Source organism: Theropithecus gelada, chromosome 11 (assembly GCF_003255815.1).
Source record: "Theropithecus gelada isolate Dixy chromosome 11, Tgel_1.0, whole genome shotgun sequence".
NCBI lineage: Eukaryota > Metazoa > Chordata > Mammalia > Primates > Cercopithecidae > Theropithecus > Theropithecus gelada.
Genome location: NC_037679.1, coordinates 106,743,414 through 106,771,402, shown reverse-complemented (window position 1 = coordinate 106,771,402; position 27,989 = coordinate 106,743,414). Strand labels below are relative to the sequence as shown.

Genomic DNA, 27,989 nt, shown 5'->3' with positions numbered 1-27,989 from the left:
AAAGTAGACACTCTTCCTTAGAAATAAAGTGGGTCACTGAAATCATAACTTCAAAAGTATAGAACTTTTGATACACCCACAATATTCTAATGACAGGAAAGTTTGCTGCTGCTGTTAGGGCTTCTGCTTCCAGAATTGCCCAGTTTATTTCTAGGGAATAGCTCAGGCATTGGAAGAATATAACTTAAACTTAAGCATTAATAAAAGATGTAGTTAGGGAATGGTTGTATCTTTATGCCATAACACAACTAACAATGTGAAGTACATTCTGGTGATCTAAAATGCTAGCATCTGGCCAGGCGAGGTGGCTCACGCCTGTAATCCGAGCACTTTGGAAGGCCAAGGTGGGTGGATCACATAAGGCCAGGAGTTCAAGACCAGCCTGGCCAACATAGTGAAACTGTGTCTCTACTAAAAATATAAAAAATTAGCCGGATGTGCCGCTGCACGTCTGTAATCCCAGCTACTCAGGAGGCTGAGGCAGTAGAATCGCTGGAACCCAGGAGTCGGAGGTTGTAGTGAGCCGAGATCAAACCACTATACTCCAGCCTAGGTGACAGAGTGTCTCAAAAAAAAAAAAAAAAAAAGCTAGTATCTGGGTGAAGCAGTCTAGGAGATAACACCAGCTTGAAAATAAACCAAGATAAATTTCAAAATAAACCAGACCAATACAGACCAATTGCGATTTATAGGAAAAATAAAAATACAGAAGCATCACCTCCTCTCCACAACCCCGGCACTGAAATTATACTTCCTCAGACATGCTGCCATCATTGGGAAGGGTGGGGGCAGATTGGGTACATTTACAGAATTTTAAATAATTAAATAACAGAGGCACAGTTTTTGCATGTATGGTCCCAAAGACTTTTCAACTTACTTTTCAACATTACGGTTGTTAAGAATGGAAACTGAAGGAATTGTATACATTTTCGCTGACAGTTTCTTACAGACCCCGAAGTGAAAATGCAACACATCACCAGCATAAGACGGGATATTTTGTCTGTCACCCATAAGACATAACTTGATAGGACACCAGGCTTGCAAGGTCTGAGTGCTTCCTTCACATACCTCTAAACTTTTTATCTTTCCTGAACTAAATAGGTTCCTTTTCCAGGTCAAGTGTTATCTTCTGGTAAAATACCTTCAGGATAAATATGCTTCCTCAGTTATATATCCCACAATGCAAGCCTCCATTACAAGCTTAAACTCAGCTCCTGGTCTTGCTCTTTAAGACTCTCCGCACTTACTTAAAAGGATCACTTAAAACACTAGAGAATAAAAGTCTCCCTGAAGGAGAGAGACATTCAAGGAAAGCAATGCTATTTCCAGCCCATGCCCTGCCTTAGAAACTCAAACTTAATCTCATCTCTTGCAAAGAGCCTCAGCAGTCTCCCATTTAGAAACTTGCTCTTATTATTTTCTAAATGTGGTGGTTAAATAAAATTAAATGCAAACAATAAACAATAATTAAATTACAAACTTAAAATAAATAAAAAATACATGGACTGGCGCTTTTCAGAGAAGGTAATAATAGAGAAAGGTCAGTTTCGGGAACTTCACGTTCCTTTCTGTACCAGTTTCTACAATAGATGGGAAACACTGCCCTCTAATGGACTGACAGTGTTACATCCCTTAGTTCATACGGTGAGACACTGCCTCAGGATGCACGTACGGGTGCTCGCGCGCTCTCTCTCTCTCATTTTGGCTTCTGGGACACAGTATGTCCTTGGTCATCTGTGAATGACTCTGAAGACCGTGGAGTCCCTAGAGAAGCTGCGAAACTTCGTGAAAGCTCATCAAGGGGATTAGAAGTTAGCATTTGTTGCAGTGGTTTTCAAACCTTAGTGTGCCGCAGAACCACGGAGAGAAATTGTTTAAACTCAGGTTGCCGGGCTCCACATCCAGAGTTTCTGATTCCATAAGTCAGGGGGGTTGTGTCCAAGAATTTGCCTTTCTAACAAGTTCCCGGGTGGTGTTAATCTGCCATTCCAGGGACTACACTATATGAGCCAGCACTATGCTAGGCACTTTGGCTCATTTAATATCTCACAACCGGATGAGGTTTTATCATCTTTGTTTTACACAGTCAAAGACAGATTAGGTGGCTACACTCACACAGTAGTGACAAAGCCTGTCTCAAGCCCAGGATTGTCTAACTCAACCCATCACTCTCTTCTGAACACAATGATGTCGGGAAATGAAGTTGGCAGTCGCTCCATCTATCGGGCCCTCAGCTTCTTCATGTGAGGGAGCAGGACTTAGATGATGGTTTAACCGGCTTCCCCTCTGAGTACTTGGAGGACTGGATTGGGAGCCACTCAGGAAAGGCCTACTGCATACTCAGGCTGCATCTGGGAGTGGGTAAGCTGAAGGGAAAGGGAAGAGGAGGACATGTCAACACCAGGGCCCTCTCTGAGTTCTGAACCGTCCTACAACGTTTAGAGAAGGGCTGATTTGCTCTGGATTCTGCAGTTCTTTGTATCAGACATTCTGGAAGAGAGGCAAATGCCTTCTTTCATGGGCATTTTGAGGACTTCAAAGACTAGTAGGACTTGGAGAGGACCCAGAGGGCGGCACTCTCTCCAGTCTCAGGTCAGGCCGCCAGGGCAGGGCCAGGGACCCGGAAGTAACTTTCAAACAGTAGTGCCTGCCCAGCTGTGTTTAGACAGAAAGGTTTTGATAAAGGAAAAAGAGTTTTGGGGTCACATTCTTCCACTAGGATCACACAACTGAAAAGTCCGTAGCACTCAAGCCCAGGCAGATGTCACAGTTATGGGAAAAGAAGGGCTCTGGGGACCCACCCACTTCAAAACCAGTTTTTCTCATCCTTTGCCTTCGGCTCCTAACCCAGCGTGGTGTTTTCCTAAGGGAGCTACAAAATCTGGAGCATCCCATGGGGATGATTTGCTGGCCTCGGTCATTAGGGGGAAAGGATGTTCTCAGAAAAACAACCCTGCACGCTGGTCAGCAGAGATCTTGAGGTCGTGGCCACGGCTGTACTTGGTGCAGAGCTGGACCCGAGACTCCAGCTGTTCGCTGAGTTCGTCCAGAGCCCCCGTGCAGGACTCCAGGCTCTCGGCCAGTTTCTGAACTTTGGCCTTCAGCACGGCCTGGCTAACCTTGGTGTTCCCCTCCGCCCGCCTGGGGATGAGGAAGCCACGTGAGCCGAAGAAGACGATGAAGTAGACAGAATTGTACAGGGCGATGGAGGCGTTCCTGCCGCACTGCAGCAGCTGGCGGTCCCCGCAGCCCTGCCAGCGGCAGAAGAACTCCAGGCAGCTCAGGATCTCCCGCATCTGGTCCTGGCAGGTGGCCGCGATCTCCTGCACCCTCCGCAGCTCCCGGGAGTTGCAGAAGATCAGCGAGAGGTCGGACGTGATGGTGACAGCCCCTCCGGCTGTGGCCACCCCCAGCCCCACGGCCGACGCCAGCAGCGAGGCCCCCAGGGTGACCGGGCTGAGCGAGAGCCCCACGATGGCTGCGAGGGCGCCTGTTGCGCTCAGCGAGCTGCCAGCCACGTTGGCCACCAGGGAGCGCCTGCGCAGGCGCTCCAGGCGCCGGGCCACCTCGCGCAGGCGCAGCACCTGGCCGTGCAGCCGGCCTCGGCGGTCCAGCAGCAGCCCCTGGAAGCGCCTCAGTGCGTCCGGCCCATGTGGCTCCCGGGCTGCCGGCCTCTCCATTCCCTGCGGGGACACAGACACGCGGTCAGCCTGGAGTCTCCGTGCCAGCCGCCGCTCCCTCCCTGCTGCCTGGACGCCAGCGGGAAGTTGGCACGAGTTCAGCGGAGCAGCCACTGCCCCGCTAGGGGAACGGGTCTATTTCCAGTGGATCATGAATCAAGTTCTCAAAGACCTGTTCTGGAATCGGGGGGAGCCACACAAGTTCTCAGGACCTTATCTCTGCATATGGAAATAGGAATAATGCTATCTTCTGCTTCTCTCCCAGGGAACGCTAAGGATGGGTTTCATCAGCTATGTGTTAAATAAGATTTAAACTGGGAGGGGCGTGGTATTAGAAGACTTCTCCAATACTGAGGCCTTTGCTCTATTTAAGATAACACTTTGTAAGTGGTGGGTTGTACAGTTTACAAAGCCCTTTCATCTTATGAAAATTGGATCCTAGAAGTTTTGCAACACACTTTTCTCTCTCTCTAATGTATGAAAAAGACGTCACCAAAATCTCAAAAATCATATTTTCTACCAAGCAGAAGAAACTAATCTAAGTTAGATGCTTGCCTGAAGCAACTCTTTTGCTTGTGATTCTTCCAGGCTCTTTTCTTAGAATCAAACCTAAAGTGAGGTTTGCGTTGTTTATTCTAACTAGGGCTCCTTAGATCTTCAGAAACATCAATCTTTGCTGGGTGCTTAATTTAAACTCAGTCACATTAAATTAATACCATTATGTCTCTTTGTTATGAACGTTTTCTTTTAAAAATGAGTAATGGTTGAATAAGATAAAGCGGCCAAAATTTTTGTTCAACAACTTGTACCACGCTGAAGCCAACTGAAGATGACTGACAAAGATACTAACAAGTTGTACATCTTGGGGGAAAAGTACATTCATCCTCGTTGCCAAGATTCCCACCTTCATGTCCACTGTAGTCTTCATTATTAGGAACTTCTTAGAAGTGGCAAATGAGCCATAGAAATAGAGCATTTCAAAACTGAGCTATCAGGGCAGAAATCATTCTCGTCTGGAAGAATTGCCTGCATCAGACATCAGATTCTAGAAGCAGCTGATTCTTCACAGAGCCCAGTCTAGAATCCTGATCTCCTTACTCATAGGACTTAATTTTACTTCCATGCTTCCATAATCCAACCCACCAGGGGTAATTTTCCAGGTAAAAAGAGAAAATGAGAAAAAATCATCCCGAATATATGCCTCGGGGTTCCCCACTTACCATTCACTTCTGTCTGCCTCCAGGAAAGTAAAATCTGAGGCTGTTTCTGGATGAGTGTGCTTTATAGTCCCAGAGAACCAATGGCTGCCCTGGGAAAGCCTTGTCTCATTCTGAGAATTTGCCATTTCCTGTCCTGACCCCTGCTGCCTTCATCCAGAAGGACGTGACATGGTGGAAAATGGCCTGCCAGCACAGCACATCCCGTATTTAGGAAACGAACATTGTGTGTTCGCTTGCCCCTGAACGCAGGAAGAGAACCACAGGCTCTTCCCTAACTTGAAACAAGTGTGTTGTCATTCTCCCAGGGGGATACCCTGCCTTTCCTGAGAATAGCTAATGACGCCATAGGGAAGGCCTTCAAACGCACCCCAGGCTGACCAATTATAGTGTTTCTTGAGGCCACCATTACAAAATCATATTTTAAAAGAAAAGGGAGGGTGTGGAAAACCTTCATATCTGATATAGCCACTCATACTCCACTGCTGTATTTTTAAAAGCATTGTGAATCTGTGAGTGGCTGGAGCCTGTGATCCATTTGGCATGCGGCGGGTACCCTGCAGCCCTAAGAATGCAAGGCCACACCCGGAGGAAGTGCTGCATGCAGTTTTGGGCATCCCCAGCTGTGGAGAAGACATTGGAGGTCTCAGAAAGGGCACACTCTAGGCCACATGCATCAGAAAAATCAGTGGGGTCAGGTTGCACGAGGAGCTAATTATATGCTTTCAACCGCAGCAGGGAACTGGCTTCCCAGGTTTTCATTTGAAGTAGCAATTGTAGCCCATGTGACAGGGAAATGAGTGGATTCTGTCTACAGCGTAGCGAGGCATGGGCTGAAGGGCAATTATTTTGACAATTCAGCAGGAAAAAGTGAGTGTAGCTTCTGTGGACTTGCTGCAGACCAGATCAGATGGAACACAGATATCTCTGGGGCATTCGGAGGTCGTTGGAGCTCAGCCTAGGAATTCAGTCCTACTATATGGCCCCAAATCCATCCATCATCCTTCCAACCCTCTCCTCCAGATAAGGAGGGCCAAATTCGTTTCTCACTTGAATAAGGATTATCTCAACTGTCTGGCTGACCTGGAAAGCCTTAACAGCCATATCATTCTGGATCATGATTCAGTCCCCCACCTTTATGACTATACTTTGTATTTATCAACACAGTATAGCAACAGTAGCAGCAGTAGCAACAGTACTATTTGCTACTACTCACAACCATAGTCCTTTCACACTTGATTACTCTAGATTTGATCTACTTCCAAATATTCTTCTTACGGCTCCTCAAAGGATAACTGTAACCTCAATCTAGATGCCTCCAGTGTGTCCTTTTGAGGTTAGAAGTGGAAGAACATCCTCCTCTGTCTCCATAGACATGGACACTCCAAACCGGATGCGGGCCAGGGTGAACTGGGGAGGTAAACAGGAGGGAACGTACCTAATTCTTCAGCTGACATATGTTCCTCTAACTTCCTGGACATCATCTTGTGTGTTTTGGGTTTAGAGGAACACAATTAAATATTTTATAGATGAGGAATATTGCTGGGATACAGGGTCTTCTTCAGAGCATCAACATCATAGTACAGAGGTAGGATGAAGAACCAGAAGGTAGAGGAGAATAGACAGCATGTATACTGATCCCAGCCCATCTCTTGGAATTTGTTTTTCTCTGTGTTGAAACCCCATTTTCTTTGTATTTGCCTCTTTATGGAGGCAAAAAAAGTTGAGTTCATTGACAGTTTGGGCTAAAGTTTTACTGCCCATAAAAACCTGGTACTTTGGCCATTCATGGTGGCCCATGCCTATAATCCCAGCACTTTGGGAGGCAGAGGAGGGAGGGTCACTTGAAGTCAGGAGTTCAAGACCAGCCTGGCCGACATAATGAGACCCCATCTTTACAAGAAATTTAAAAATTGGCTGGGCATAGTGATTCACACCTGTAGTCCTAGCTATTCAGGAGGCTGAGGCAGGAGGATCACTTGCGCCCCGGAGGTCAAGGCTGCAGTGAGCTATAATGGTACCACTACAATGCAGCCTAGGTGATAGAGTGAAACCTTGTCTCAAAAAAAAAAAAAAACCAAAAAACAACTGGGGCCGAGTGTGGTGGCTCACCACTGTAATCCCAGCACTTTGGGAGGCTGAGGCTGGTGGATCACCTGAAGTCAGGAGTTCGAGACCAGCCTGACCAACATGGTGAAACCCCGTCCCTACTAAAAATGCAAAAAAACTAACTGTGTGTGGTGGCACACACCTGTAGTATCAGCTACTCAGGAGGCTGAGGCAGGAAGATCACTTCAACCTGGGAGGCAGAGGTTGCAGTGAGCCAAGATCACACCACTGTACTCCAGCCTGGGTAACAGAGTAAGACTCTATCTCTTAAAAAAAAAAAAAAAACCCAACTGGTACTTCACCTTGTTTGTAAGAACTAACACTTGAACTTAACAATTTCAATTCAGCATTTGTTTACATTTATTTATTTATTTATTTATTTATTTATTTTTGAGACAGAGTCTCAGTCTGTCACCCAGGCTAGAGTGCAGTGGCATGATCTCAGCTCACTGCAATCTCCGCCTCCCGGGTTCAAGCGATTCTGCTGCCTCAGCCTCCCAAGAAACTGGGACTACAGGTGCGTACCACTACATCTGCTTAATTGTTGTACTTTTAGTAGAGACAGGGTTTCTCCATGTTGGACAGGCTGGTCTCGAACTCCTGACCTCAGGTGATCTGCCTGCCTCGCCCTCCTAACTGCTGGTATTACAGGCATGAGCCACCATGCCCAGCCAGCATTAATTTCATATAGTAAAGACACAATAAGACATTTTAGGAACAAATGAAGGCATTTTGATCAAAAGTTCTGTGTGGTCAGTTTCCCAAAAAAGTATGTGGACCACATCCTCAAACTTCTTTTAAAATTGTTTTCTGGACACTTCCAACATATCACCCTAGAGAGACTACATTGAAAATGGTGGTTGGCCCTCAAAGTAGCCTTCAGATCTGTTCAATTCTTTTTTTTTTTTTTTTTTTTTTTTTGAGTCAGGGTCTCGCTCTGTCACTCAGGCATAATGGCACGATCACGCCTCACTACAGCCTCGACCTCCTGAGCTCAAGCAATCCTCCCGCCTCATTTTTTGACTTTTTGTAGAGACAAGTTCTCACTGTGTTGAACTCTTGAAGCAGCTGAACTGTGGCATTAGCTATACTAGCTTGAATTCTGAGTCCTCGAACCATAAGGAAATTCAGTGTAGGAAGGAAGAGAGATAGACAGCTTTTTAAGCATAGGAATCTTCAGGCCCCAGCCCTAGACAATCTAATTCAAGTGATCTGAAGTGGGATCTGGGAAAATACAGGTGATTCCTACCTGCAGCCGGGTTTGTGAACCACTGCTCTAGGAACTGGTAGTTTTGTTTCATTTTGTTTTGTTTTGTTGAGACAGAGTCTCGCTCTGTTGCCCAGGCTGGAGTGCAGTGGTGCGATCTCGGCTCACTGCAATCTCTGCCTCCCAGATTCAAACAATTCTCCTGCCTCAGCCTTCCAAGTAGCTGGGATTACAGGCACTCACCATTATGCCCAGGTAATTTTTGTATCTTTAGTATAGATGGGGTTTCACATTGTTGGCCAAGCAGGTCTCAAACTCCTGACCTCAGGTGATCTGCCCGCGTCAGCCTCCCAAAGTGCTAGGATTACAGGCATGAGCCACCACGCCCAGTCAGAACTGGTAGTTTTCTGACCACTTGTTACATGGCAGCAGAAATAGTAAGTCTAGTGGAAAGGACCATGTTAGCTAGGCATTTTTATAGTTATCAACAACCCATTTGCTTTAGGCCCCTACTTAAAACTATCACATTTTAAAGATTAAGTGGGCCAGGCGCCGTGGCTCACGCCTGTAATCCCAGCACTTTGGGAGGCTGAGGCGGGTGGATCACAAGGTCAGGAGTTCAAGACCAGCCTGGCCAAGATGGTGAAACCCTGTCTCTACTAAAAATACCAAAAAAATTAGCTGGGCGAGGTGGCGGGCGCCTGTAATCCCAGCTACTCGGGAGACTGAGGCAGAGAATCGCTTGAACCCGGGAGGTGGAGGTTGCAGTGAGCTGAGATCATGCCACTGCACTCCAGCCTGGGTGACAGAGTGAGACTCCATCTCAAAAAAAAAAAAAAAAAAGAAAAGAAAAAAGATAAAGTGATAATTATGCTCAAGGCCTTTCAAAGGCCTGGGCCACTTCCATTTTTTCAGGCTCTCAGTTATTTTATTTTTTATTTTTTTGAGTTGGAGTTTCGCTCTTGTTGCCCAGGCAATGGCGTGATTTTGGCTCACTGCAACCTCCGCCTCCCGGGTTCAAACAATTCTCCTGCCTCAGCCACCCAAGTAGCTGGGATTACAAGTGCCTGCCACCACACCTGGCTAATCTTTTGTATTTTTAGTAGAGATGGGGTTTCATCATGTTGGCCAGGCTGGTCTCGAACTCCTGACCTCAGGTGATCCACCCGCCTTGGCCTCCCAAAGTGCCAGGATTATAGGTGTGAGCCACAACACCTTGCCTCTCAGTTGATTTTTTAAAATGAAGAAATTCTATAATGGAATATAAAAAATTGTGGCTTATTTCTTTTAATTGCAATGTACTATATCTTATAATGTCAATATTTTGCTATTCACAATATAGTCACAGGATTTATAAAATATTAATTCATTTTATTAATATTGTGGAAAAGTGGCACAAGATTAAAGTTACATGATGATGGCTTTTTCCTTTTAATCCTTAACAGTATATCTCAGTGACTAAATATAGGACCTCTTTTGGAGACATCAAAAATATGAAATTGAGGCCGGGCATGGTGGCTCACCCTGCAATTCCAGCACTTTGGGAGGCTGAGGTGGAAGACTCACTTGAGCCCAGGAGTATGATACCAGCCTGGGCAGCATGGCAAAACCCCATCTCTACAAAAAATACAAAATTAGCTGGGCATGGTGGCCTGCACCTGCAGTCCCAGCTACTGGGAAGGTTGAGGTGGGAGGATGGCTTGAGCCCCGGAGACAGAGGTTGCAGTGAGCCAAGATTGCTCCACTGCACTCCAGCCTGGGTGGCAGAGCCAGACTCTGTCTCAAAATAAATAAATAAATAAAATTAAAATAAAAAATAAAATTGAGACAACTTGTGAATGTGAGGTTTTGTCCAAAGGTCTTGCAGACTTTCCTTAGTCATCTGTTCTAATATGTACATTCACCAAAATAAAAATAAATTCGGACAGGTGCAGTGGCTCATGTCTGTAATCCCAGCACTTTGGGAGGCTGAGGCAGGCGCCTCAGTGGTGTGTGCCTGTAGTCCCAGCTACTTGGGAGGCTAAGGTGGGAGGATGGTTTTGAGCCTGGGAGGTGAGGCTGCAGTGAGCCGAGATCACACCACTGCACTCCAGCCTGGGCAATAGAGCCAGACCTTGTCTCAAAAAAAAAAAAAAAAAAAAAGGAAATTAAAATAATAACACATATTCACCTGAGGATTTTTGCCCATGATTTTGTGAATTTCCCCAGAATGTAAGTGCTCTAGAACATAGTCAAGCTCTCATAGTTGCTTGTTGAATTTAACTAAAGAAAAATACAGGCCGGGCGCGGTGGCTCAAGCCTGTAATCCTAGCAACTTTGGGAGGCCGAGATGGGCGGGATCATTAGGTCAGGAGATCAAGACCATCCTGGCTAACCCGGTGAAATCCCGTCTCTACTAAAAAATACAAAAAACTAGCCGGGTGTGGTGGCGGGCGCCTGTAGTCCCAGCTACTCCAGAGGCTGAGGCAGGAGAATGGCGTGAAACCGGGAGGCGGAGCTTGCAGTGAGCTGAGATCCGGCCACTGCAGTCCAGCCTGGGTGACAGAGCGAGACTCCGTCTCAAAAAAAAAAAAAAAAAGAAATATCATTATTTTATAACAATTTTATGAGAATTTAACATAAAATTTTCTCTTGGACTATACAGCTTGGTATAACTTAGAATACTTATTCTGCAGAAGACTTCTAGGATATCTATATTGCATGGAATCTCAGGTATTATTGTCAAAAATTCGTGGAACTGCACAACAAGTACTGTAGTCCGGCCATTTTCATTTCTCCAAATCGGCCTCCAATCTTTGTTAATGTACACACACATCCTTAATCACTAGTGTTTTTAAACACTAGCCTGTGTTCTTTTTTCTACTTAACGTTCCTGCAGATAGATACACACTTGTCTATGTTGACATAGTCCTCACCTCTGTCATTTTTTAATAGCTATGTAATAATCCTATTGTTTGCTTAGTCGTTTCCCTGTTAGACACTTGGATTGCTTCCAGGTTTTTCACTGTTATAACTAGAGTTGCCAGGACATCTGTGTACATTTTTTTTCCTTTGGATTATTTCTTTGAGGAGTATTCACACACGGGAAAATACCAACTCAAGGAGAATGATCATCTTCATCGTTTTTGTTATATATCGCTATATTGCTTTCCAGAAGAACCCATTTATAATGCCACCAGCTTTTGTAAGAATAGAGGCAGAAGGCTTTCAGAATTTTCTTTTTTTTTTTTTTTTTTTTTTTTTTTGAGACAGAGTCTCGCTCTGTCGCCCAGGCTGGAGTGCAGTGGCGCGATCTCGGCTCACTGCAAGCTCCGCCTCCCGGGTTCACGCCATTCTCCTGCCTCAGCCTCCGGAGTAGCTGGGACTACAGGCGCCCGCCACCTTGACCGGCTAATTTTTTGTATTTTTAGTAGAGACGGGGTTTCACCGTTGTCTCGATCTCCTGACCTTGTGATCCGCCCGCCTCGGCCTCCCAAAGTGCTGGGATTACAGGCATGAGCCACCGCGCCCGGCCAGAATTTTCTTATATTAATGTTTAATTTGTTTGATTTCAGCTCCACCAATGTGTATTGAACACCTACTATGTGCTAGAGATCATGCTAGAGTCTGGGGACCAAAAGCTGAATAAGGTATAGTCCCTGCCCTCCAGAAGATGGCAAATCTATTAGAAGAGAAAAAGACAGAATATATCATTTAAATTTAATGGGAGGAAGTGCCAGGGGTGTGTGCTGGTACCAAGAAACCACAGGGCAAGTGCATGCCCAGGAAGTACTCGGGAAGACTTTCTGGAAGCCCTGACATTGAGCTGAATCTTGAGAGTTAAACAGAAGTTATTTGGACAAAAATTAGGAGAGAGAGGAGGGCAGGCTGGTCAAAGGAACAGAACGGACAAAGGAATGGAGGAGTGTCCAGGGTGTTTAGTGTTGCTCAAGGAAAGTGGGAAGCAGGGAAGGTCAAAGGATGAGGCTTAAGGGGTAGGTAGAAGTCAAGTCATGACATGGGAAAGAGGGAGCCATTGAAGGCTTTCATCTGTGGCCTTACAGGGTTAATCTGACATTGTTGTGTGACAGTTGTGTGACAGATGGTTCTCAGAGGTACATAGCTAAAGCCAGGAGACAGTTAGAAGGTTATTGAAGTAGTTGACAGAAATTATCTCAGATTTGGCTAGTGTTGGTAGGACGGAATGGAGTAGATAAAGTACAGAATATGTTTTGGAAGCAAAATTGGCTAATCATCCCTAAGGCTGCTCAGACAGGGTAACCATGACATCCATTCACATTCTACTGGCCAATCAAGTTGTGGCCAACCCAACATTAAAGGGTAGGAGCTAGGCACCATGGCTGGCTCCTGTAATCCCAGCACTATGGGGGCCCGAGGCAGGAGGATTGCTTGAGCCCAGGAGTTTGAGACCAGCCTGGGCAATACAGTGAGAACTCATCTCTACAAAAAAAATTAAAAATTAAAAATTAGCCACACAAGGAGGTGTGCACCTGTAGTTTCAGCTACTTGGGAGGTTGAGGTGGGAGGACTGCTTGAGCCTGGGAGGGCGAGGCTGCAGTGAGCCATGGGCTATTGCTCTATTGCTCCAGCCTGGGCATTAGAGCAAGACCGTGTCTCAAAAATGTAAAATAAAATAAACAAAGGGATAGAGAGGTATACGCCTCCCACAGGGAGAAGCAAGCAGAAGAAATATAAACCATCAGATCATTGTCAGGATGCTTTCCTGGCCAAGCACAGTGGCTCACACCTGTAATCCCAGCACTTTGGGAGGCCAAGGCTGGCGGATGCTTGAGCTCAGGAGTTTAAGACCAGCCTGGGGAACATGGCAAAATCTTGTCTCCATACACACACACAAAAAAGCCAGGTGTGGTGGAGCACCCCTGTGGTCCCAGCTATTTGGGAGGCTGAGGTGGGAGGATCGCTTGATCCCAGGAGGCAGAAGTTGTATTGAGCCGAGACTGCAACACTGCATTCCAGCCTGAGTGATAGAGTGAGACCCTGTCTCAAACAAACAAACAAAGAAAAACAAAAAACACCTTTCCTTGTAGAGAAGATATTTCCAGGTGAACTGTGACACCATCATCCACCTCCTATACCCTCTTCCTCTTCAGCTTGTTCTTTGGAATTGCAGTCTCCATCTGGATATACAGGTTGAGAGGTTGAGTTCCCCAGTCCAAAAATCTGAAATCCGAAATGCTGCAGTGGGCATTTCCTTTGGGCGTCACACTGGGGCTCAGTAAGTTTCAGGTTTTAGAGTGATGCTCAAAGGAAATGCTCACTGGAGAATTACAGATTTCAGATTTTTTAATTAAGCATGCTCAATTGGTAAGCATATAATGCAAATATTCTAAAATCCCACCAAAATTGAAATCCAAATCACTTCTAGTCCCAAACCTTTTGGATAAGGAATACTCAACTTGTAGTAAAAATCTCGCTCTGGCTAATATAAGCGAATTATTGCTATGAGACTGAGGGAACATACTTGAGCATGGGAAAGGACCATGGAGCTCTAAAGAACCAAGAAACTGAAAGGACATCGGTTGTTTTGTAATTGGAACAGCCTGTGTGATGAAACTGACAAACCACTGTTTCCTTTTGTCCTTGTATCAGTTTAAGAATCAAAGTTCCAGGAGTGATCACTGGGTTGGCTGAGCTTAGGTCAAGTGCCCATCTACCATCTGCACTGGGCAGGGAGAAAAGGGGTGAATTGCCTTCAGCTTTCAAGTGGGAGATGGTAAAAGAACTTAACCTTCCCACCAACATTACATATATACTCAGGGAGAAGACGTTTCACACTAGAAAATTACAGTGGGATTGCTATGTCAGGGAAAGGGAAACTGATGGTTGTTAGGTAAAAAGAAAATATCCACAATAAACATTTTAGCCTAATTTGACCCACCTGGAATTTATTATATCTAGTGCATAGCAGGTGCTAATTCTTCTTCAGATGAATTTAATTTTGATCATTTTATATAAAAAAACATGCTTTTCTATAGATGTGTTATTGCTGGTTAGTCTTATACTGATTTGTTACCATTGTTAACGTCTACTTCTAGGAAATCTATTCCACTGAACAGTTTACCTGTTGTTAATTCAATATAATATGATTTTGAATGTTACTGCTTCATAATCCAATTTTTATTTTTAAAGGGAGACTCTACCTTCATCGCTTTTTGCTGAGGGAAAAAACATGTATCTTTGCTAATCTTACTTGCTTTTTCTTTTGGACATATCTGATGCTGGGAACTCTTTAATTGTCCCAGGCTTCTTATGTGTTCCACAGAAGGCAGTTTAAAGTTTGCTCTGCTTCCTCCTCCACAGGTGTGCACACCTGCACAGAACACCTGGGATCCTGTGGGTGAAACCTACACTCTATCATTAATATAGAATCGTTTGCCCCATGGGCCCTATTACAGAATATCTAGTTTACCACATGCCTTTTCCTCTGGTGCCAGAAAGACTGCAGCTGAGTCCACATCCCTCCAGTAGCCATAAAGATTCTCTTATCTTCCAGGATACTGGGAAACAATTACCTTTGTCTGGCCCTTTCTCAGGTTTAGTCATTATCTTCCGAGTTCTCAGACATCTACAACAGTATTGCAGCCTGGATTATAACACCTGCTTGTTTTGTAGCTACAGAGGCATCATAAATCTTAAGCTTTCCCTTAGCTTTTAGACTATTTGAATGGTTTAATTTGTAATATGCCTCTTATAGGTGAGAGAATGTTGGATATTGGTTTTCTTTTCTAACTTTGTTTAAAGTCTATTTTTAGTAGAATTCAGTCAGTTCACATTAAGCAATATGATGAAGTAAGGGGTGCATCTTCTAACACCCTGAAAGTTGGTCTTTATTATTCTAGTTATTTGCTTTTATTAGTTTTTTTGTTTGCTTGTTTTTGTGTGTGTGTGTGTTTCTTTCTTTCTTTCTTTCTTTCTTTCTTTTTTTTTTTTTTTGGAGACTGGGTCTCAACCTGTCACCCCAGCTGGAGTGCAGGGGCATGATCATAGCTCACTGTAACTTTGAACTCCTGGGCTCAAGCAATCTTCTCACCTCAGCCTCCTGGGTAGCTGGAACTGCAGGTGCACACCACCACACCCAGCTAATTAAAGAAAAAAAAAATCGTGTAGTAATGAAGTCTCACTATGTTGCTGGTCATGAACTCCTGGCCTCAAGCAATCCTCTCACCTTGGCCTCCAAAAGTTCTGGGATTACAGGAATAAGCCATTGTACCCAACCGGTTTTTAAAAAATATAGTTTCTATGCTGAGCTTTCAACTCTATTTGCTTTCGAATTAGGTGAGAAAATGATTTGATGTAATCTATTTTCCTCTCCAATCTTGCTTTGTTACACTATCTTTTAGAGCAGTTTTAGATTTGCAGCAAAATTGAGTGGAACATACAGAGACACCCCACGCTCCCCGCCCTCACACAAGCATAACCTCACCCATTATTACCAACGCCCGCAGAGCAGTACCTACGTTACAATCCATGAACCTACATTGGCCCAAAGTCTGCAGTTTATGCTAGGGTTCCTATTTGGTGTTGTACATTCTGTGGGTTTGAAAAATGTTTAATGACATGTATCCACCATTATCGTCTCATACAGAGTGGTTTACCTGCCCTGGAAATCCTCTGCACTTCACCTGTTCATCCCTCCCTCCCTCCTAACTCCTGGTAACCACTGATCTTTGATCACTGTCTTCATAGTTTTACCTTTTCCAGAATGTCATGTAGTTGGAATCACAGTACGTAGCCTTTTCAGATTGGCTTCTTTCACTTACAGATATGCACTTAAATTTCTTCCACGTCTTTTCGTGGCTTGAGAGCTCATCTCTCTTTAGCGCTGAATAATGTCCCATTGTCTGGATGTGCCACCATTTATTCACTCAGCTACTGAAGAACATCTTGGTTGCTTCTGATTTTTGACAATCACAAATAAAGCTGTGGTAAGCATCTGTGTGCAGGTTTTTGTGTGGACATAAGTTTTCAGTTCCTTTGGGTAAATATCAAGGAGCATGACTGCCGAATCTTATGACGAGAGTATGTTTAGTTTCGTAAGAAACTGCCAAACTGTCTTCCAAACTCATTGTACCATTTTGAATTCCCACCAGAAACTGAAGGAGAGTTCCTGCTGCTCCACATCCTCCTCAGGGAATTCATTGTTGTCAGTTCTAGATTTTGGCCATTCTAATCAATATGTAATGGTACTTCATTGCTGTTGTGATTTGCATTCCCTGATATGATATTCCCTGATATTCCCTGACATATGATGTGGGATATCTTTTCATATACTTATTTACCACCAATATCTTCTTTGGTGAGGTGCCTGTTAAGGTCATTGGCCCATTTTTTGGTCAGGTTCTTTGTTATCTTTTCTTTTTTCTTTTCTTTCTTTCTTTTTTTTTTTTTTTTTGGCGGTGGGGAGGAGACAGAGTCTCACTCTGTCATCCAGGCCAGAGTGCAGTGGTATAATGTTAGCTCACTGCAACCTCTGCCTCCTGGGTTCAAGCCATTCTCTCCTGCCTCAGCCTGCTGAGTAGCTGGGATTACAAACACACACCACCATACTGGGCTAATTTTTGTAGTTTTTGGTAGAGACAAGGTTTCATCATGTGGGCCAGGCTGGTCTCAAACTCCTGACCCAAAGTGATTTGCCTGCCTCGGACTCCCAAAGTGCTAGGATTACAGGTGTGAGCTACCACACCCGGCCAGGTTCTTTTTCTTCTTATTGTTGAGTTTTAAGAGCTCTTTGTATATTTTGGATAACAGTCCTTTATCAAATATGTCTTTTGCAAATATTTTCTTCCAGTCTGTGGCTTGCCTTTTCATTCAATTCACAGGGTCTTTTGCAGAGTAACCTTTTTTAATTTTAATAAAGTCCAGTTTACCAATTCTTTCTTTCATGGATTGTGCCTTTGATGTTGTATCTGAAAAGTAATAACCAAGTCCAAGGTCATCTAGATTTTTTCCTGTTATCTTGTAGGAGTTATTATAGTTTTATGTTTTACTCTTAGGTCTGTGACCCATTTTAGGTTAATTTTTGTGAAGAGTATAAGATCTGTGTCTAGATTCATTTTTTTCTGCATGTGGATGTCAGGTTTCTAGCACCAGTTATTGAAGGACTGTCTTTGTACCATTGTCCTGCTTTTGCTCCTTTGTCAACGGTCAATTGACTATATTTATGTGGGTTCACTTTGGGCTCTCTATTCTATTCTATTGGTCTGTTTTTCTAGTCTTTCACCAATACCATACTGTCTTGATTATTGTAGCTTTATAGGAAGTATTAAGTCGGGAAGAAGTTCATTGATTTTATTAATCTTTTCAAAGAACCAGATTTTGATTTCCTATTTTTAATTTCATTGATTTCACCTCTAATTTTTATAATCTTTTCTTCTACTTTTCATTTATTTACTTAATAGACAGGGTCTGTCACCGAGGCTGGAGTACAGTGATGCAATCATAGCTCACTGTAACCTCAAACTCTTGGGTTCAAGTGATTCTCCCACTTCAGCCTCCTAGGTATCTGGACTACAGGCACACACCATCACGCCTGGCTAACTGTTTTGATTTATTTGTAGAGAGTAAGTCTCACTATGTTGCCCACCCTGATCTTGAACTCCTGGCCTCAAGCAATCCTCCCACTTCACCCTCCCAAAGTGCTGGGATTACAGGTGTGAGACACTATGACTGGCTACTTCTACTTAGTTCAGACTTAATTTCTTCTTCTTTTTCTAGTTTCCTAAGGTGGAAGCTTAGATTATTGATTTTTAGATCTTTCTTCTTTTCAAATATATGCATTCAATGCTATAAAAATTTCCCTCTAGGCCGGGCGCGGTGGCTCAAGCCTGTAATCCCAGCACTTTGGGAGGCCGAGATGGGCGGATCACGAGGTCAGGAGATCGAGACCACCCTGGCTAACACGGTGAAACCCCGTCTCTACTAAAAAAAATACAAAAAACTAGCCGGGCGAGGTGGCGGGCGCCTGTAGTCCCAGCTACTCGGGAGGCTGAGACAGGAGAATGGCGGGAACCCGGGAGGCGGAGCTTGCAGTGAGCTGAGATCCGGCCACAGCACTCCAGCCTGGGCAACAGAGTGAGACTCCGTCTCACAAAAAAAAAAAAAAAAAAAAAAAAAAAAAAAAATTTCCCTCTAAGCACTGCTTTTACTGCATCCCATAAATTTGGTAAGTTGTATTTTTCATATAATTTTTTTTCTTTTTTAGAGACAGGATATCACTCCGATGCCCAGGCTGGAGTGCAGTGGTACGATCATAGCTTACTGTAACCTCAAACTCCTGGGCTCAAGTGATCCTCCCACCTCACCCTCTTGAGTAGATAGGACTACAGGAGTGCACCACCATGCCTGGCTTTCATTTTCATTTAGTTTAAAATATTTTAATTTTCTCTTGAGAAGAATAAACATATAAAAGTGTATGGTTCAATCTCCAAGTATATTGGGATTTTCCAACTACCTTGCTGTTATTAATATCTAGTTTAATTTCATTGTGGTCTGAGAGCAGACACTACATTATTTTCATTTTTAAAAATTTTGTTAAGGTATATTTTATGGCCCAGAACGTGGTCTATCTGGGTAAATGTTTTACGTGACTTTGAGAAGAATATGTAACCTGCTACTGTTTAATAAAGTCATCTATAGATGTCAATTACATCCAGTTGATTGATGGTGGTGTTGAGTTCAACTGTGCCCTACTGATTTTCTGCCTGCTGGATCTGTCCATTCCTGAGAGAGGGCTGTTGAAGTCTCCAGTTATAATAGTGGATTCATTTATTTATCCTTCCAGTTCTGTCAGTTTTTGCTTCACATATTTTGACACTCTGTTGTTAGGTGCATACATTGGGTAAAGGATTGTTATGTCTTCTTGGAGAATTGACCCCTTTATCATTATGTAATGTTCCTCTTTCTTCCCAATCAGTTTCCTTGCTCTGAAATCTGTTCTGTCTGACATAAGCATAGCTAATTCTGCTTTCTTTTGATTAGTGTTGTCAAGGTGTATCTTTATCCATTTATATATGTCTTTATATTTAAAGTGGGTTTCTTGTATACAACAAATAGTTGGGTCTTGTTTTTGATCCACTCTGACAATCTCTTGCTTTTAACTGGTGAATTTAGACCATTGACATTCAAAGTGATTATTAATACAGTTTGATTAACATCTACTACATTTTTTACTGTTTTCTATTTGTTCTCCTTGTTCTTTGTTCTTATTTTTATCTTCCACCCTTTTTTTTCTTTTGCCTTTTGTCATTACAATTGAGCATTTCATATAAATTAATTTTTTCTCATTTCTTAGCATATCAGTTATACTTCTTTTTTTCTAACCTTTTAAAATAATCGCCCTAGAGTTTGCAATATACATTTACAACTAATCTGAATCACTTTTGAATATGCCATATGACTTCACAGGTCGTGTGAGTACCTTATAATAACAAAATAATCCTAATTTCTCTCCCACATCTCTTGTATCATTGCTGTCATTTGTTTCACTTATACATAAACGTACATAAATATAAATATATATGTGCAATATGTAATCAAGAACATTATTGCTATTGTTATTTTGAACAAACTGGTATCTGTTAGGAAGTGCCCAACTCTTGGCTCTTTGAGGAGCCAGAGGAGAAAAGAGGCTTGGGTTTTAATGAACGCTGACAATAGCAAGCAGAAAATTACCAAAGAACAGGACACAGGCTTTGATGCCATTTCCTCCATTGTAAGTTGCCAAAAACAAATGGGGCAGGAAATTGGGAATGAATTGGATGGACAAAATGAGATAATTAACAGCTTTGCCAATTTGCTGGAGAACACAGATGAAAAACTTTGCACTGAAACCAGGCATTTGAACATGGTGGATAGAAAGTCAACCTCTTGTCGGATAATGTGATTTCGTTGCTGCTTATGGCTACTGTAGCCATTGCAGTCTGGCCAACCAACTGATGGCCATAAAGGGGCCACCAGGCATGACACCCGCCCAGCACCTTTTTCGTACACAAAATCTGCTCCAATAAATTCTCCCAAAGCTCTAAAATAATGTTATCTGTTAGAGCAATTAAAAATAAGAAAAACAAAGTTTTTAAATTTTACCTTCACTTACTCTGACGTTCTTTCCTTCTTAATATATATCTGAGTTTCTGACCTATATGCTCTCTCTTTTTTCTAAGGAAATTCTTTTACTATTTCTTGCAAGGCAGGTCTACTGGCAACAAATTCCCCCAATTTTTGTTTGTCGGAGAAGACCTTTATTTCTCTTCCACTTTTGAAGGATGATTTCACAGTATACAGAATTCTAGGTTGGTGGGATTTTTTTCTCTCAACACATTAAATATTTTACTCCACTCTCTTCTTGCTTGCATACTGTCTGAGGAGAAATTGGAAGTAATTCTTTTCTTCTCTATAAGATTTTTTTTTTACCTCTGGTTTCTACAGGGATTGTTTCTTTATCTTAAATTTTCTGTAGTTTAAATATGATATACCTAGGTGTAGAGTTTTTTTTTTTTAAACATGTATTCTTATCGGTGTTTTCTGAGCTTTCTGGATCTGTGATTTGGTGTCTGACACTGTTTTGGGGAAATTCTCAATCATTATTGTTTCACATATTTCTTCCGTATTATCTTTCTTCTCCTTCTGGTATTCTCATTACACATTTACACCTTTTGTAATTGTCCTACAGTTCCTGGATATTCTTTTCTGTTGTTTTTTTCAGTCTTTTTTTCTCTTTGTTTTTCAGTTTGGGAGGTTTCTCTTGAGATATCCTCAAACACAGAAATGTTTTCCTCAGCACGTTTCGTATACTAATAAGCACATCAAAGACATTTTTCATTTCTATTGCACTGTTTTTGATCTCTAGCATTGTTTTTTTTTGTTTTTGTTTTTGAGACGGAGTCTTGCTCTGTCACCCAGGCTAGAGTGCAATGGCACGATCTCGGCTCACTGCAACTTCTGCCTCCCGGATTCAAGCGATTCTCTTGCCTCAGTCTCCTGAGTAGCTGGGATTACAGGCATGTGCCACCATGCCTGGCTAATTTTTGTATTTTTATTAGAGATGAGGTTTCACCATGCTAGTCAGGCTGGTCTTGAACTGACCTCATGATCGGCCCACCTCGGCCTCCCAAAGTGCTGGGATTACAGATGTGAGCCACTGCCTAGCCTCTCTAACACTTCTTTTGGTTCTTTTCATAATTTCCATTTCTCTGCTTACATTGCCTACCTGTTCTTGCATGCTGTCTACTTTATCCAGAGCATCTGGTTCTGATGCATGCTTTGTCTCTTCAAACTATGTTTTTTGCCTTTTAGTATACCTTGTAATTTTTTCTTGACAGCCAGGCATGATGTACTGGGCTAAAGGAACTACTGTAAATAGGACTTTAGTAATGTGGTGGCAAGGTGTGGAAGGAAAGGAAGCATTCTACAGTCCAATAATTAGGTCTCGGTCTTTTAGTGAGCCTATGTCTCTGGACTGTGAACTTCACAGGTGCTTCTCAGTCTCCCCCTCTCCTTAGGTGGGACAACATAGCTAGATTAGGCTGGAATTGGGTATTTCTCTTCCCCCAGATCAGTTAGGCTGTCATAAAACCCCACCAGGTTAGGCTCCAGTTAAGTAATTTCTTCTGAGGGAAGACCTTGTTCACAAGAACAGAATGCTCTGGGGTATTTCAAGATGGTTCCTTTTCCTCTCCCCTTGATGGAAGCACGAGAGGATCTTTCTCCAGAATTCACTGTGAGAACCTAGTGGAGCCTCTGGAGGTAAAACTACGAAAGTGTGGGAGCCTCCCAGTAAGTTTTTATCTTGCAGACTTGTCCACACCAAGCCTCCAGGAATTTATCAATTACAGTTCAGGTTTTCCCACTCCAGCACTGATTCCCATGAAGGTTTCTGCACCAGTAAGTAAGAGGTGATTATCTACATTCACCTGTGTTTCCAATTTGGGATTTGATCTATGACCTCCCATCTCTTCTGGATCTTAGAAGAGCTGTTGATTTTTCAGTTTACTCAGCTCTTTTACTTGTTAAGATGGAGTGGTAACTTTTTTTTTTTTTTTTTTTGAGATGGAGGTCTTGCTCTGTTGCCCAGGCTATAATGCAGTGGTATAATCATGGCTCACTGCAGCCTTAACTCCTAGGCTCAAGTGATCCTTCCACCTCAGCCTCCCGAGTAGTTGGGACTACAAGCACGTGCCACCATGTCTGGCTAATTTTTGTATATTTGGTAAAGGTGGGGTTTTGCCATGTTGCTCCAGCTGGTCTTGAACTCCTGGGCTCAAGTAATCCTTTTGCCTCAGCCTCCCAAAGTGCTGGGATTGCAGGCATGAGCTATGGTGCCCAGCCAGGAGTGGTGACTTCTAAACTCCTTACATGCCAGAATGGAAACTAAAGTTCCTAATCCACTTTTTTCCCCTGAAAACTAGCACTTTAAAAGTCATTTCTGCCTTTACTTTCAATGCTTTAAAAAAAAAAAAAAGTGTAAACTACCTTTGAAAAAGGTGGGAGGCAGATTCTATAAGTTAGGCCTCTGCACATAAAGTGAAAACAAGGAGTTTGAGTCCTATGTCTGTGGTTTGTGTGTGACTTTGAGCAAATGACTTGACCTATTGAGATTCAATTGCCTTTTTTTTTTTTTAAATTTAAGAGATGGGGTCTCGCTGTGTTGCCCAGGCTGGAGTGCAGTGATGTGATTCACTTACTGCCACCTCGAATTCCTGGTCTCAAGCAATCTTTCCAACTCAACCTCCTGAGTAGCTGGGACCACAGGTGCATGACACTGGTTGTATTTTTTTTTTTTTTTTAATTTTCTGTAGAGACAGGGACTCCGTATCTTTCCCAGGCTGGTCTCAAACTCCTGGACTCAAATGATCCTCCTGCCTCAGCCTCCCAAAGTACTGGGATTACAGGCGTGAGCCACTGCACTCAGCCTCAATTGCTTTTATAAGGTTTTATTTATTATATTGGAAAGGGAATGTGGAAACCCTGTGAGACCTACAAAATGCGGTGCAATTATAAGGTATTCTTACCTTTTTTCAAGCCAGTAACTATTTTTTACTTCTAGTTATCTGTGGCCTTTTCAATTGTTCAATATTTGTACAGTTATCCCTCAGCATCCATGGGAGATCGGTTTGAGGACTCCCCATAGATATCAAAATCCACAGATGTTCAAGATCCTTATATAAAATGGCATAGTAGGCCGGGCACGGTGGCTCACACCTGTAATCCCAGCACTTTGGGAGGCTGAGGCAGGCGGATCCTGAGGTCAGGAGTTCGAAACCAGCCTGGCCAATATGATGAAACCCCGTCTCTACTAAAAATACAAAAATTAGCCAGGCATGGTGGCGCATGCCTGTAGTCCCGGCTACTTGGGAGGCTGAGGCAGAAGAATCATGAACCCAGGAGGTGGAGGTTGCAGTGAACTGATATCGCATCACTGCACTCCAGCCTGAGTGACAGAGTGAGACTCTGTCTCAAAAAAGAAAAAAAAGGCATAGTATTTGCATATAACCTACTCACCTTTCATAAACTTTAAATCATCTATAATTACATATAATACCTAATACAATGTAAGTGCTATGTAAATAGTTGTTACACTAGTTTTGTTTTTGTTTTTGTTTTGAGACATAATCTTCCTCTGTAGCCCAGGCTGGAGTGCAGTGGCACAATCTCACTGCAACCTCTGCCTCCCGGGTTCAATCAATTCTCATGCTTCAGCCTCCCGAGTAGCTGAAATTACAGGCGCAGGCCGCCACATCCATCTAATTTTTCTATTTTTAGTTGAGATGGGTTTCGCCCTCTTGGCCAGTCTACTTTCAAACTCTTGACCTCAAGTGATCCATCCACCTCGGCCTTCCAAAGTGCTGGGATTACAGGTGTGAGCCACCACACATGACCAGTATTTTTATGTGTATTATTTTTGTTATTGTACTGTTGTTTTTAATTTTTCTGAATAACTCCACTCAGTGGTTGGTTTAATTCACAAATGCAGAACTCACAAATACAGAGGGCCAACTCTTATTTCTTTTTTTGAGATGGAATCTTGCTCTGTCGCCCAAGCTGGAGTGCAGTGGCATGGTCTCTGCACACTGCAACCTCCACCGCCCGAATTCAAGCACTTCTCCTGCCTCAGCCTCCTGAGTAGCTGGGACTATAGGCATGTGCCACCACGCCCGGCTAATTTTTGTATTTTTAATAGAGATGGGGTTTCACCATATTGGTTAGGCTGGTCTCGAACTCCTGACCTCAGGTGATCCACCCACCTTGGTCTCCCAAACTGCTGAGATTACAGGCGTGAGCAACTGCACCCAGCCCAGGGGGCCAACTCTTATTTATTATTCTGATAGTATATGCCAGCTGATTTACCAGCTAATTCTTTTTTCTGTTTCTGTTTATTTGTTTTGCTGTTTTTGTTTGTTTTGTTTTGTTGTTTTTTGTTTTTGAGACATAGTTTCACTCTGTCACCCAGGCTGCAGTGTGATCTTGGCTCACTGCAACCTCCGCCTCCCAGGTTCAAGAGATTCTCCTGCCTCAGCCTCCAGAGTGATTGGGATTACAGGCGCCTGCCACCACACCCAACTAATTTTTGTATTTTTAGTAGGGACAGGGTTTTGCCATTTTGGCCAGGCTAGTCTCGAGCTCCTGACCTCAGGTAATCCACCCGCCTCAGCCTCCCAAAGTGCTAAGATAAAAGGCATGAGCCAATGCGCCTGGCCTTTCCATTTTTTGAAACAGAGTCTTGCTCTATCGCCCAGGCTGGAATGCAGTGGCAAGATCACAGTTCACTGCACTCCAGCCTGGGCGACAGAGTGAAACTCCATCTCAATAAATAAATAAATAAATAAATAAATAAAAATAATGTGCTATATATAGACAGGGTTTGCCATGTTGGCCAGGCTGGTCTCGAACTCCTGACCTTAGGTGATCCGGGCAGATAACCTCAGCTTCTCAAAGTGCTGAGATTACAGGCGTGAGTCACCATGTCTGGCCCCAGTTGATTTTATATCAGTGTTTCACTATTGCCTTTTTATGACTCTCTGAGAAATATCTTTTAAAATTTTTTAGCTGTGGGGCAATGCAAAAGTGATTTTTAGCTCATCAATTTATAATATTCTCTGTCCTTTGTGCAACTGTAGTAGGCAGCTTGGGAACTTATGGCCCCCACCTTAACCTGACAACATCTCTTTATCTCCATTTAAAATATTCCAGTATCTTGGTACTACATTACATGATCCTGCACAGTGACTATAGCCAATTGGACCAAAGGTGGACATCCAAACCATATTTGGCCAATCAAATTCTTTCAAGATTTTGGAATTTGGACCTAAAGAGAGTTGAGGCAGTCTTCTCAACGACTGGAACTGAAATATGGAACTCAGGATTTGTGGAGCAACCATATTTTTCCCATTATGTTCCCCCAAGAGCAGAGAAAGTTTGTTTTGTTTACTGCAGAAAATTAAGAGATAAGGACCTGAGAGGCAAACAGAGAGTCTTAACTTTTATTTCTTGCCATCCTTCCATTTTATGAACCATTCATATATTCCTATTTTTTCAACTTCCCCTTTTATTCCTTGAGTGACTTGATTTCTGATCTTTGCAACAGAGGACCCTAACCAACACTAGAGCGCAGAAGATCTACTCTGACTTTGATATTTTTGTTGTTGTTGTTGTTTGGGTGTTTTTGAGATAGCATCTCACTCTGTTGCTCAGACTGGACGATAGTGGTACAATCACGGTTCACTGCAGCCTCAACCTCCCAGGCTCAAGAGATCCTAATACCTCAGCCTCCTGAGAAGCTGGGACTATAGGTGCGTGCCACCACACCCAGCTAATTTTTGATCTTTTATAGAGATGGGGTTTCACCATGTTGCCCAGGCTGGTCTTGAATTCCTGGGCTCAAGCAATCCTGCCACCTCAGCCTCCCAAAGTGCTGGGATTACAGGCATGAGCCACCATGCCCAGCCTACACTTTGGCCTTAATGTTTGCAGAGTTAACATAGATTTCTAAAAGTGTTTCCTCTTTGCAGTGCCCTTAAGTGAATTAAATGTTTAATAACCATTTAGGGGTTTGTCTTACCTTTGTCTTCACCTGAAGTGTAACAGTGCTTTCTTTTCATGCAAAAGATAGTTTATCGTTATTCATTTAATCACAAAAGATGCATAATTCTTATAACAAATTTATATAACATAAAAATACATTGAGCCGGGTGTGGTGACATGAGACTGTAGTTCCAGCTACTCAGGAGGCTGGGGTGGGAGGATTACTTGACCCCGGGGGTTCGAGTCCAGCCTGGGCAACATGGCAAGACCTCATCCCTAATTTTTAAAATGAAACTTTCATTCCTTCATCTCTGGTTCCCCGTCACCTTCCATCATGATTGGAGGCTTCCTGGGCCCTTCATCAGAAGCAGATGCTGGTCTATGCCTCTTTTTAGAGGGTGTCTCGCTCTGTCTTCCAGGCTGGAGAGCAGTGGCACGATCTCTGCTCACTGCAAGATCCGTCTCCCGGGTTCACGCCATTCTCCTGCCTCAGCCTCCGAAGTAGCTGGGGCCACAGGTGCCCGCCACTGCGCCCGGCTAATTTTTTGTTCTTTTAGTAGAGACGGGGTTTAACCGTGGTCTCCATCTCCTGACCTCGTGATCCGCCCGCCTCGGCCTTCCAAAATGCTGGGATTACAGGCGTGAGCCACCGCACCCGGCTGGTCTATGCGTCTTTATACAGCCTGCAGAACCAGGAAGACTACATTTCCCAGCACCCCCTTGCATAAAACCCCTCTCCCAGTCTCTCAGGCTCCTTCTCTCTTCCTCTGCATGGCTGGAAATGAAGGTTCCAAGATGGCAGATGCACAGGATGGGAGAAGTCCTGATCCCTGAATTTGCTGCTTAGAGAAGAGCTGCTCTGGTGATGTTCTCAGGCCAGGAACATCAGCATGAATAAGAAACAAATCCTTATTGCATTAAGCCATTGAGAGTTCAGGGTTTATTTGTTAGCCCAGCAGAGTTTATTCTATCCCCATACCGTGCTGTGGTCTTACTTACTCTTTGCTGGCATGAAGAATCACATCCACCTGGGGAAGAACACCATGTGAGATACACATAAACGTGGATGAGTGACTGGTGAATAAGGAATGTTCCTACCGTACTGTATCTAAGACACTGCTGGAAGGGTACCTTCACACTTGGAAATGTACTCACCGAGAAATCAACCAATAAAGCCCATGCTTAGTAGAAATAAAAAATATATAATAAAAATCAAAATACAGAAAGTTAGAAATAAAATCCTTCTCTGTTTTCACACTCTAGAGGTAATACTGAGGTTTATAGTTTGTGATGTGTTCTTACATAATGCTGATGATTATACAACCATGTGCATTTCAAATATGTGGTTGTGGCTTTCTTTTACAAAAATAGCTGTTATATATTGCTATGCAACTTTTTTTTCCACTTAAAAAACATAAACATTATTGGGGAGAATTGGGGAGATACTGGTCAAAGCATATAAAATTTCAAGGGGAATAAATTCAACAGATCTTTTGTACAACATGGTGACTATAGTTAATAAGGTACTGTAGTCAGGCGCGGTGGCTGATGCCTGTAATCCCAGCACTTTGGGAGGTGGAAATGGGTGGATCACCTGAGGCCAGCAATTCAAGACCACCCTGGTCAACATGGTGAAACCCTGACTCTACTAAAAATACAAAAATTACCCAGGCATGGTGGCAGGCACCTGTAATCCCAGCTACTTGGGAGGCTGAGGCATGAGAATTGTGTGAACCTGGG

General features: G+C 43.3%; 1 protein-coding gene across 3 annotated transcripts in view; it reads right to left on the bottom strand.

The window, feature by feature from the left end:
• Positions 1 to 850: 850 nt before the first annotated feature.
• APOLD1 (apolipoprotein L domain containing 1) overlaps positions 851 to 27,989 on the bottom strand; it is a 71,884-nt gene continuing 44,745 nt past the window's right edge. The window contains exons 1-2 of one of the 3 annotated variants that reach the window (XM_025401458.1): positions 4,901 to 4,988; positions 851 to 3,683 (exon numbers count right to left, since the gene is read on the bottom strand). In XM_025401458.1, coding sequence (XP_025257243.1) covers positions 2,940 to 3,683; positions 4,901 to 4,903 — 747 coding nt within the window. In that variant the 5' untranslated portion in view covers positions 4,904 to 4,988 and the 3' untranslated portion in view covers positions 851 to 2,939. Of the gene's footprint in view, positions 3,900 to 4,900; positions 4,989 to 27,989 lie in introns of those variants that run through there. The other 2 variants (XM_025401459.1, XM_025401457.1) reach the window with 2 other exon arrangements.